Below are 12,319 nucleotides of genomic sequence, written 5' to 3'. Positions count from 1 at the left end.
CACTGTTTCTGTTGGTTTTTTATTGGGGGGGCGCGGTTCGGGGTTAGTATGTTTTCTTGGTTGATGGCTATATTTTGTGGATTTGGTTTTGCTGCATGTATATCTTATTGTAATTTGGGTTTGTTTTTTTGAAAGGGAGTGGGATACAAGTTATTAAAGAAGCAAAATAATACTATCAGAAAGCTCTTTTTAAAAGCCTTAGATAAATAGCTTGCCCTGAAAGGGGCCAAACCTTTGTCTCTCCCTCCATTGTCTTACCTTCTAAGCTCCCTCTGAAACCTAGATAGGGAAATCACTCATCTTTGTTTGGCAGAGTGTAATCCCCACTATGGCAAACCCTCTGAGGGCCTTCCCTTCAGTGGAAATCACAAGTGGAGAATTATTTTCATACCAGTCTCCATGAAAAGATGCTCTGCTAGGGACTGAAGGTGCCCAGGGCCATTCCTGCCCTTGTCCCAATCCCTTGTGGCAAGGTAAGCTGTGAGGAGTGTCCTGGATAGCTTAGTCGGTAGAGCACGAGACTCTTAATCTCAGGGTTGTGGGCAAAAGATTTCTGCATTGCAGGGGGTTGGACTGTATAACCCTTGTGGCCACTTCCAACTATGGTTCTATGCCCTGGTCACAGAAAAGGCCGCAGGAAGAATAAATTCTAGGAAGCCTTGGAGCAGGGGAAGGTACTATGTGTGGCTCCCAGGACTGGAACAAGCATGGCCCTGCTTCCTTTACTTGTAGCATGCTTTAAGGAGGAATGTGCTTGACCCAATCCTGTTCTCAAGCATTTGATCTGGGACGCTCACCATCGCAGGAGTCAGTCATTGAATCTATAGAGAACTCAAAGTGAGAAAACTGTGTTCCTGAATTCTACTGTCCATGGACAAGGGGTTTTGATGTACAGTGGTACCTTGGGTTACAGACACTTCAGGTTACATACGCTTCAGGTTACAGACTCCACTAACCCAGAAATAGTACCTCGGGTTAAGAACTTTGCTTCAGGATGAGAACAGAAATCGTGCTCCGGTGGTGCAGCGGCAGCAGGAGGCCCCATTTGCTAAAGTGGTACCTCAGGTTAAGAACAGTTTCAGGTTAAGAACGGACCTCCGGAATGAATTAAGTACTTAACCCAAGGTACCACTGTATTTAAACTTGCAACCCCCACCCAGTCCCCATATCCTAAGATGGTACAGTCCAGGTCTGAATTCTGTCTGGAGATTACGCATGGAAGCTATAGCTCTGTGGTCATCTTTGTATTTTCTTCTGCTTCCCGTTACCAAATGAACAGAGTTCAACATATAGCCCTGAGTGTTAATGTCTGGAGGCAAATGAGAAAACAATTGTTAGATTTCTCCTTGGAATAAAGCACAGTCTCTTGCCCCCTTATGTCAAAGTCACTGTTGTGTCTTCAAAGAGATTATTGTCACGTTGTTTGTCTGAAGTCAATGACAAATTGATTATTTTCTCCCTCCTCAGCTATACATAATCCTGTCAATGTCTGTCTCTTGCAGTGAAAAAGAAAAGAAATTGGCACAAACATGACACTGGTCAAACTACAGAAGTCAAACCTGTTCAGAATGGGAGTCAGGTATTCATCAAGGAACTTCGAAGTCGAACATTCCCCAGGTAAGTTGTTAAATGGTGCCAATGTTTGGGCTATTATCAGCAGACCATACTCTGGAAAAAAAAAGTGCTTAGAAGGTGATTCTTTTCCCTCCAACATGTTTTCCTCTGTAGATTTATGTGGGCAATAATCCAAGAGACCTTGAGCTAATTGCTCTCTGCATGATATCTTGCAGAGACACATTGAAATCTACAAGCCCTTCACCCAAATTTTCACCCTACTTGTTGAAGAATTCAAGACTGTGAAATCTGCAACGTTTGCCTGATTTGTATCCACCATGCTTCATAATATCTGGAATTGATCCACAGCAATTAGTGGAAGCAGTATAGGCTGTGGGCAGAACAAAATGTGTAAAACATGGGTTGCTTCCATACTAGAGACTACTGTAATTTGGCAATAAGCTTCAAGCAGAATTAAAATTGCAGTTTGTCTTATTATTAAGATTTTTTTTATCCTATCATCAATGGGACTATTATGGTGTCTCCACTTAATACCATACTAACTATGATTATCCAGTGATGTCCAAGCCCAAACTTCCGCTTCAAAATTGAAGTAAAAAGAAACTATTTTTAAAAAATCCCTGCCTCTGGGAGACCAATGTGGAGGATTTGCTTTCACCAACATGGTGGTCTTGCTCATCTGTTTCTTAAACTTTTGTTTGCATCTTCATTGGCTGCCACTTGAAATGCACTGGTGTCCCGAAAATGAGATGTAGTTCAAAAGAAGCACAGAAGAGGGCAGCCATGCATTATCCTAAAAACTTTTTGGTTCTTTGTAGATTCAAGGATCTGTTATGTTTGCAATCAAATATCATTTGTTACTCTACCCTTCCCAAAAAATATCATTTTATATATGCACCAGAAAATACATGAATACTAAATATCTTGTCTGCTGTTAAGACCCGTATCCCAATGTTTTAAGATATCTCATTTCCCCCAGATGCTTTTCAGAACCACAGATGACAAAGACTATGTTCAGCCAGTAAGCATACTAATAACAGCAACCTAGACACAAGGGACCCTGGCACATGCAATTTCCAAAGCACCAGGCACTCTGAAAAAACTACACATCCCAGGACCCTTTGCTGCCTCGCACATGCTCCAAAGCTTAGTTTGCATTCTGAATCGGAGAAGAGCTTCTCGGGGAAATGAGGACTGATCATTATGCAGCTAAGCAATGTTACAAGTGGGAGAAACCTGTATCTCATGCCACAGTTAAAAACAAACTTTGGTGGCATCACTAGATGTGCTCATAACAGAAATACAAACCATTCTTTTAAAGTTTTCATATTTGTCTGGCTGCTTGATTGAATTACTCAAGACTTAGAGACCAGTGGTGTCTTAATAAGGAGAGCCATAGGTTGATCTGAAGCCTGCTTCATCAGTAATAAAGGAAAAGAAAATACGGACTGGGTGTGAAAGTCTTTTAATATTGGAATTATTCTTTCTTCTGTTTCGAATTTTTAGTGCTGAAGACGTGGTAATAAAACTGACTGGAAGCCAACTAACAGTTGAATATTTGGAAGAAAATGGATTCACAGAGCCTATCCTCATCCCAAAGAAGGACGGCTTGGGCTTATCTGTACCTGCACCGACGTTTTATGTTAGTGATGTTGAAAACTATGTTGGTACGTATTTGTTTTTGAGTTCAGAACCTACTTCACGGAGAGCCCTTTGAGGGGAGGCTCTTTCAGGTAGTTCTCCAGACTGGGAAAACATGTAAACATCCTCACAAACCACTAGTGACTTGGATGGCCAGACTTCTGAACACAGGAACATAGGAAGTTGCCTTATACTGAGTCAGAGTGTTGGTCCATCTAGCCCAGTGTTGGCAGTGGCTTTCCAGAGCTTCAGGCAGGAAGCTATCCCAGGAGGTGCCATGGATTGAACCTGGGTGCTGTCCCTGTGAGCTATAGCCCTTTCTGCCTCCCAGCCATATGATCACATTAATCAGTCTTCAGCCAAAACTTCAGTCAAACTTCACTGTTTCCCCCTACTCCCTGCAGCTGCTGTTTTCCCCATGCCTCATTTGCTGCCCAGTCTTCTCTTTCAGGCCCAAATGACCGTCCTTAATGGCTGCCCTCTTAACTTGGATTTGGCCCATTCTTATATCAAGAGAAGGGTGCAAAGGTAAAGGTGCTTGCACAGAACACTGTCAAACTATGGGTTAGCATAAATAACTAAGTGTGCTGGTTCACAGGGCAAGAATGGTGGCCATTTTACACCACCCCCATTGGTCCTTCTGCTGTGCTTTGGGCCCAACCATGGTTTGGCTTAGTGTGTGAAGATAGGCTTGTGGTTTGTGTGGCTCCAAGCACACAGCAAGCTGTAGCCAAGGCTTGCTGCTCATGATTAGTCTGAAAGAAACAAACCATGAGCCCAGGTTCACGCGACTTAGCTCCTGGTCGCACAGCAGCAGCAAGACTGGGAGAGGAGTGAAGCAACTTCCATCTTTGCTTTGTGGACCAGCGTGATTGCTAATATCTTCCCCTATTCAGAGCTTCTCCCTTGCTGTCATTCCCTTCCACTGCAACTGACGTCCAATATCTAAAGTGCGCCTGGGAAAGAAGGATTATTGGGAGGTGTGCAGTGAGTGTAATAAGGGTTGAATTTTCTTCACACTTTTTCTCTAAAAAATTGTGATCCAAACAGACCTGCATTTCAACAAACAGATATGCTGCTGCCTTTTTAAAAATATAATAATTTTTATTAGTTTTTGATTACAGTCCAATAATAGCTTCATTATAACAATGCCAAATTATAATACAGTTACTAATGCCAATTGTTCAAATACCAAATTATATAATTTAGGTGGCCCCTGCATGCTAGAATTGATGGTTTGAGGATATTCTTTATTTCTGCGTTCCAAAATCTGATTAATTTCAATAACATTCCAGTCAAAATAATAATCCCATATACAACAACTGCAATATTAATAACTTCTATTCATGTTGACACATTAAATGATTTATGAAACTACAGGTGAGGCACTCAAACTATATCCTTGTTCTTCCTGTGTGTGACAATTATTCTGTCCATGATGTTTCATCCTGTCCTTGTAAAATGTAGTGTCCACCTTTTCCCGGTTGTTGCTGTTCTCCATCATGCCTTGGACAGAGCTAATATCCCAGGTCTGCTGCTGCCTTGATATCCCTTTATGAGGACCAGCTATACCCATTTGTCTCTTCTCATCTACACCTTTTATTTGCATCTAGTTTTTTCACTATTCTTTTAGATCACCTAGACCATGAGAGCGTTGCTTACCTGTGGTCTTCCAGATGTAGCTGGACTACAGTTCCCACATACAGGACCATTGGCTGGTCCAGTTGGGGCTGATGAGAGTCCACAACAACTGGGGGCAACAGGCTTCCCATGACTGTTTTGGACCCATTTCCAACCCCAAAGAGAGGTGCCCTGCATTTAAAAGCTGTGTGTTGCCAGGAGACCTTCTTCCCAGTGGCGTAGCATGGGGGGTGCAGGGGGGGCCGGCCGCACCGGGCGCAACATCTGGGGTTAGGGCAAATCCACAGGTTAGGGGGCGCAAATCCATGGGTTAGGGGGCGCAAATCCACGGGTTAGGGGGCGCAAATTACTTGCCTTGCCCCGGGTGCTGACAACCCACGCTACGCCACTGCTTCTTCCTATCACAGTGCTGAGAGAAGCTGCAGCTGCTGACCAATCCCTGGACATGCAGCTGTTAGAAGAACAAGCTGATATGGTCAAGGATAGCAAATGGGGGGGAGTAATTTATGAAATACAAATGGCAGACAGGATGCTCCTGGGTAAAGTTCTGCACGTGAATCCTGGTTTTCCCATGGCAAACTTAGCCATCCATCCCAAGTTCACCTTCTTCTGTGCAGATGGTGTTTTTGCACATCCTGATTGTCCCACATAGTCCCACGTTGAACTGAAGTGGCTTTTATTGGCCACATTTGACTGTAAAGAACTGAACAGATTTATTTTCAAAAGACAGTACTAGAATCTGTTGGATAATGACTTCTTACAGTTTTATGTGTCTCCATCCCCTGCTTATTTATACATTGTTTTGAATACTTTGAAAGCAGAAGATGTGATGTAAAAGGTTGTATGAATCAAACAAGGCATTTTAAAAAAGAAAAAAAATTACATTTGAAAATCCAAGTGTATAACTAAAACGCTGGTGGGAAAACAAGTAAAAGAGACAAATAATGCCATTCCTTCCTGAATGATCAGTAATATCCTAGATTGAAGCCTTTTCTCAATCAGTTGGCCTAGAGATAGTATGGTGTTCTGCCCAAGGGCAGCTGCTCTTTGTGATTCAGAGGTGACAAGCACACTTTGGGGAGGAAGGCTCCTCACTTTATTCCTGTACAGTACAAATCAGCATACAATGCACATGGCTAGCCTGTTTCTGAGCATAAAGCACAGGACTGGACTGCATAAAGCATATCCAAGCATAAATTGTGCAATAAGCCTAAACACAGCCTAATTAGCCAGATTGGATTACCATTTGCAGATATGCATACAGGTTAGTACAGCAAGAAACATAAAGACCAGTGGGGTACATACATAAAATTTTATTACGGCCATAGGCCCATACAAGTAAAAACAACACATAAATAACAGCTTGTGCACGTGGGGGAAAAACAGCCGCTAAAACACCACTATAACAATAAAATGCTATAAGATGGAATGGCATACTACGCCTTAATTAGCTTGGAGTGCTCCTTGGTGTCGCTTTTGGGTAAGGACAGCGACCAGGAACCTAGCCACTTTCAGGGTCGTGTGGGTATCCTTATCCTGCAAGATTTGGGCAAGGTGGAATTTTGGTGGGGTACTCTCTAGTTTCTGTATGATTGATCCCAACAAATTTGCCCGTGGCACATTGAACAAGGGGCAAGTGAACATAATGTGCTGGAGCGACTCCGGCGTCTCCTTATCACATTCGCACATGGCAGAGGCTTGGCCCTTTGAGAATCTATGTCTCAGGACATTGGAGGGAAAAACGTTAAACCTCGCTTTGGTGAAGGCCAGTCTATGGGCAACAGTCGAAAGGGAGGAGAGGTATGATGGAACGCAGTAAGTTAATATGATACCAATGTTCTGGGGCGAACAAACACCTCCCCCCAGCGTATAATTTCGCTGTAAGTCGATGTCATCCAGTCTTTGGCGGATCAGTCTTTGAGCAGTGATTTGGTCTAGTTTTAGGGAATCTGAGGGAGAGAGAGTTTGGCATGAATTCTACTAGTCCAAAGGCTAGGCAGTGGGGTAAATCTACATACTCCAGCCCACCAGTTGTGCCCAATCATAGCTCATGGGATGCCAGGCAAAGCTAGCCTGCAGGAAGTCTAATTCCTGCACCTGGTTTCTATAAAGCACAAGGCATGAAACAGCGCACAGTGCCTAACCTAGCCTTATGCTTGGCTATTAATCTATCAAGCAAGATCCTACTGCTTTCATCGCTTCAGACTTAAGGTCACCATTCGGAAGAATCTCTGTTGGCTACAGGTTCTTCCCTCCCAGTTCTGCATACGGGTGTCAGGGTGTGTAGCTGTGTAGAAGTGTGTTCCTTTCACAAACTCCTTGGCTTCCTCTTAGATAGTGTTGCACTGTGCCGACAAGGCCGACTGGCATATGGGTCATTCCTGGAGAAAGGGGAGTTTGACTGTAGATATCCCCTTGGCTATAAAATGAAAGCAACGGTGTGTGTGCCAAACTCTCGTCTTATCTATGCAAGATAACCACCTGGCATTTTCAGGCTTTGATCCTCCCTGTTAGTGTGATGTTTCTCTTACTTTACCAGCCATGATTACATTCTGCTATTTTCCACTGAATAAATGCTGAATACACAGATTCATATTAAATCATACAAGCATGAGGTAAATATAGCAAGCAATGCAACTTCCAGGCCTGTTCAGGCCTTATCCCGAGGCATCAGGGGAAATATTGACAACATCACACTATCTTCTTGTGCTACAAAGGACTTCCATGATGTGACAATACATATGGTTCCAGCAAATGAACACCGAAGAGCTAAAGCAGGGCTTGTCCAGACAGCTTCAGTTTTGGAGAATACTTTGTGATACCTCAGTGGGGACAGCTGCCTTGTATTTTAATTTTTTTCCTGCAGCAGTGCTTTGCAGGAAGGGATCGTATATGCAGATACACTGATATACCTCAGCTGTGTTTTCACTTTAAAGGTGAAAGCTTGTATGCATTTCATCCTTGGGTGTGGCTTTAATTTCAACTTGGGAATTTTAAGAAAAATAAATAGACTAGAGGAAATTTACCAAGGATCACTTTCTGAACATTTTCTGTAGAGCAGTTTGCAGCCTTTTAACACTGGCCATGATGCAAGCGATGTTGTACTATCTCTAAAAAGAACAGGCCTGCAGTCTGGAGGTACTATATGTTCCATCCCTGTCCAACAGGTGGTTCGTGATCTACTGGTCGATTGTGGGGGTGTTGGTTGTGGATCATGGTATGAAGCTCCTTATTGATCCCCTAAAAAAGCTCAACAACTCTTGGCAATGATAGTGGGTAGATCACTGCCAGTTTTTTAAATACTGGGAGTAGATTGCAGTCTCTTGGGAGTTGACCGTGCCTGGAATAGACCACCCAAATGACTTCCATGACTAGGAGGGCTTTCTACTTGCTCCAGCTGGCACGAAATAGCCTGACCGCAGTAGTTCATGTGCTGATAACCTCAAGACTTGATTATTGTAACACACTTTATGTAGCATCTTTGTATCTGATCTGGAAAATGCAGCTAGTGCAGAATGTTGTGGCCAGACTGCTCACAGGAGCAGGCTATTGGAAACATGTTATTGCTCTTCTGAGATCTGCACTGTTTGCCAATTTGCTACCAGGTCAGGTTTAAGGTTCTTGTGTATTAGTTCACAAAGCACCAAGCAGCTTGGGTTCAAGGTACCTTAAGAACTGTTGGATCCCTGATGTTCCATCTTGATCACTGAGATCTTCTGATAGGGCACTTATTGTGGTTCCCCATACCCCCGAGGTTACTAGGGACCAAGCCTTTAGTGTGGCAGGCCCTGCCACTGAAGGATCAGCAGGAATCATCCTTGTCTTCCTTTAGAGACGTCATTTGAAAACAATGTTATTTAGGCAGGCCTTGGAAATGTGAGTTTTCTTTTAACCAGTGGAGGTTTTGACTGATGTTTTTATTTTTGTAGTTTTTGCATGGTGTGCATTGCCTTGTATTTTCATACAAAAGTTTGGCTTATAGATATTTATTTATTTAAATAAATAAATAAATAAATAACAAACCTTGGAGTGGCTCACAAGCTTTCTATCTATATCTATCATCTATCTATCTATCATCTATCTATCTATCTATCTATCATCTATCTATCTATCTATCTATCTATCTATCATCATCTATCTATCATCTATATCTATCTATCTATCTATCTATCTATCTATCTATCTATCTATCATCTATCTATCTATCATCTATCATCATCTATCTATCTATCATCTATCATCATCTATCTATCTATCATCTATCTATCATCTATCTATCATCTATCTATCATCTATCTATCTCTATCTATCTATCTATCTATCTATCTATCTATCTATCTATCATCTATCATCTATCTATCTATATCTATCTATCTATATCTATCATCATTATCTATCTATCTATCATCTATCTATCTATCTATCTATCTATCATCTATCTATCTATCATCATCTATCATCTATCTATCTATCTATCTATCTATCTATCTATCTATCTATCTATCTATCTATCATCTATCTATCTATCTATCATCATCTATCATCTATCTATCTATCTATCTATCTATCTATCTATCTATCTATCTATCATCTATCTATCAGCATCAGCACAGTTTCACAGAAAGACGGTATGAACCATTTTCTCCTCAGGCACGCCCTGTGGTGACAACCCATCATGCTCTTTGAGTTCCACCTTGGCCCACAACTCATATTGGCTCCATTTTGACATTCTCATTTTCCTTGGTGTTTTTCCCCCTTTCAGGACCAGAAAGGAGTGTTGATGTCACCGATGTCACCAAACAGAAGGACTGCAAGATGAAGCTAAAGGAATTTGTCGATTACTATTACAGCACTAACAGAAAAAGAGTCCTCAATGTAATTAACTTGGAATTTTCAGATACAAGGTAAGATAGAACGACAGGCTTGCCTTATTCCTGGGATGGGCAGATGTGTTGCTGGACACACCTTCCTTCAGCCTCAACCTGCATAATGAATGGTCAGGGGGAATGACAGATGTAGTCGAACAGGATTTGAAGGGTCACCTTTTTCTCATCCCTGCCTTACTGCACAGATTCTGAATATTCCCCAGCATATTTAGCATTATTTTTTCTAGAGCATTAACAAAGACAATTCCTCAGTAATCCACCTATGTCTTATGTAATGATTGAATCAATGGTTTGTCCTTCCTCTACAGATTACGAAATTGCTTCCAGACGCATTATTCAACTGTGTTTCAGTTTGCTGATTTTTTTTCTTCTGTGGGCAATGTTTGTGGGCGACTGATGAATATATGATTTGCTGAACCATGTAATTTAAACCTCTTTCTTCTTGTAGGACTTCTGGGCAATCTACATAGACATAAAAAGATTATTACGGGGCAGGAGAATGCTCCTTTATAAACAGAGAAAATGATGAACTCTGGCAAAAATAAAATAAACAATGGTTGTTTTAGAAGAGAATTCCATCTTATTGGACAAGAGAAAGGAGTGATAATTAATGCAGATTATAGAAAGGCTGAAGGATAATTGCAAGATCATTTCTTTTGTAGTATCCATAGCTCTCTAGGCTGTATTTATTGTTTTAATAATGTAACCCCCTTCCTTCCACACAAAGGATCAAAAGCAATTTCAAAGCTCTGTGATTATAGGTATTTTTCATTAGGTATTTTTTTACAGCTTTTCCTCTATCTGCTGAAAGAATAACGATGGGAAGCATTTTATTCTTGAGGATCGTTGAAACAATCCTCACATGCCGCTAATTTAATCATCAGCCAGGAAATATTGTAGTGCTCGACAAAGAGCATGGCATTTTAACAGGCTCCAAAGTTCTGCCTTGACACGAAGTGTAAATGATACGTACGTTTACAACGGGAACATTTTAGTTTTAAGGTCCCACACGAGAGGTGCTTAAAAAGAAGAATATATAATAAAGCTGTTCTATACTCAGGAAGCATTCAGAAAAAACTGATAGTACTGTTTGCTCTTACATTTACATGTTTGGGGGGTAATAAATATTTTGGCAAATCTGTTTCGATATTGGTTATAACGGGTTTATTGAGAGAGAGAGAGAATGGAGCAGTACCACTAACAGTCAAATTCTATGCATGTCTACTCAGAAATGAGCTCCATTGATGAAAAGGGGGGTGACTCCCAGGTAAAGTAATCTTTTAGCCTAAAATAATCTTTCTCAGATTTGATTAATCAAACCAAACAAACTCAGTCCATATGACATTGAGTTCTTCGAGCCCATTTACCTCATGCTCCTCCCGCCCTCAGTAAAAAGTTCTAAAGTTTTTTTTTTATACTTCTGCTAACTTGATGTTTTCCAAGGTTATTGATTCATCCTTCTTGTGTGTTTGAGAGAGATGGCTACATGAGAACTGGTACTTTTGAGAACTGAAATCACTATCCTGGAATTTCTCCAGGAACAGGAGACTGACAGAGATAAGCTCTAATGCTGACTTTAAGCTCATTCCAGTCTTTTTTGCTTTATATTTTAAACAGAATGTCCAGTTTTGTGGAGTCTCCTGATATAGTGAAGAAACTTTCTTGGGCGGAAAATTATTGGCCTGATGATGCTTTGCTGGCAAAACCAAAAGTGACCAAATACTGCCTGATCTGCGTGAAAGACAGCTACACAGATTTTCACATAGACTCCGGTGGCGCTTCTGCCTGGTACCATGTCCTGAAAGTAAGATGCTTTATTCCATATTTGATCATGCACTGTTCCATAGTAATTCCTCTCTTTTCTTGAATATCCCATTTTAGCTCTGCTGCTAAAGTAAGTATTTGACTTAAAAATACATACAGGGGTACCTCGGGTTAAGTACTTAATTCGTTCCGGAGGTCCGTTCTTAACCTGAAACTGTTCTTAACCTGAAGCACCACTTTAGCTAATGGGGCCTCCCACTGTCGCCGCACTGCCAGACCACGATTTCTGTTCTCATCCTGAAGCAAAGTTCTTAACCCAAGGTAATATTTCTGTGTTAGCGGAGTCTGTAACCTGAAGCGTATGTAACCTGAAGCATATGTAACCCGAGGTACCACTGTATTAAGGACTTTCAGAAACAAGCAGCGGTTTTTGACATGCAGTTTGGGCAGTCATTTTGCAAATGCTTCCCCAAACATCTAGTATAAGACCATGAAGCATGACCTTTCTTTCTCTTTTTAATTGTTTTTATTAAAGATTTTCTTGGGTTACAGACGTGTATACATGGTCTCCACTTTCAGATTATAAAGTCCTTTTTTACAGATATTGTGGGGGATGAGAAAGGGGGTAGATTTTGTGTCAGTGTTACGTTTCTGTATGAGGTATATAACATATACAGTTTGAGAGAGAAGCAGGGTGGTAGCATAGTGCATTGCTAAACTATGGATTTTAATCCTGTGGGATGCAATGTTAGCCATCAGCTTGGATTCCTTTAAAAAAGGATTAGGCAAATTCATGGAATATAAGGCTATCA

The 12,319-nt window shown here is 41.3% G+C and overlaps 1 protein-coding gene across 3 annotated transcripts in view; it reads left to right on the top strand.

The window, feature by feature from the left end:
- Positions 1–12,319, top strand: part of PHF2 (PHD finger protein 2) — a 122,576-nt gene that overhangs the window by 66,923 nt on the left and 43,334 nt on the right. For all 3 annotated transcript variants that reach the window (XM_028718983.2, XM_028718982.2, XM_028718984.2), the window contains exons 3-6: positions 1,503–1,617; positions 3,082–3,242; positions 9,620–9,761; positions 11,361–11,547. In XM_028718983.2, coding sequence (XP_028574816.2) covers positions 1,503–1,617; positions 3,082–3,242; positions 9,620–9,761; positions 11,361–11,547 — 605 coding nt within the window. The remainder of the gene's footprint in view (positions 1–1,502; positions 1,618–3,081; positions 3,243–9,619; positions 9,762–11,360; positions 11,548–12,319) is intronic.

Source organism: Podarcis muralis, chromosome 2, assembly GCF_964188315.1.
Source record: "Podarcis muralis chromosome 2, rPodMur119.hap1.1, whole genome shotgun sequence".
In the NCBI taxonomy this organism is placed as follows: Eukaryota; Metazoa; Chordata; class Lepidosauria; order Squamata; family Lacertidae; genus Podarcis; species Podarcis muralis.
The sequence above is the reverse complement of the archived record's forward strand: the minus strand, read 5'-3'. Positions and strand labels throughout refer to the sequence as shown.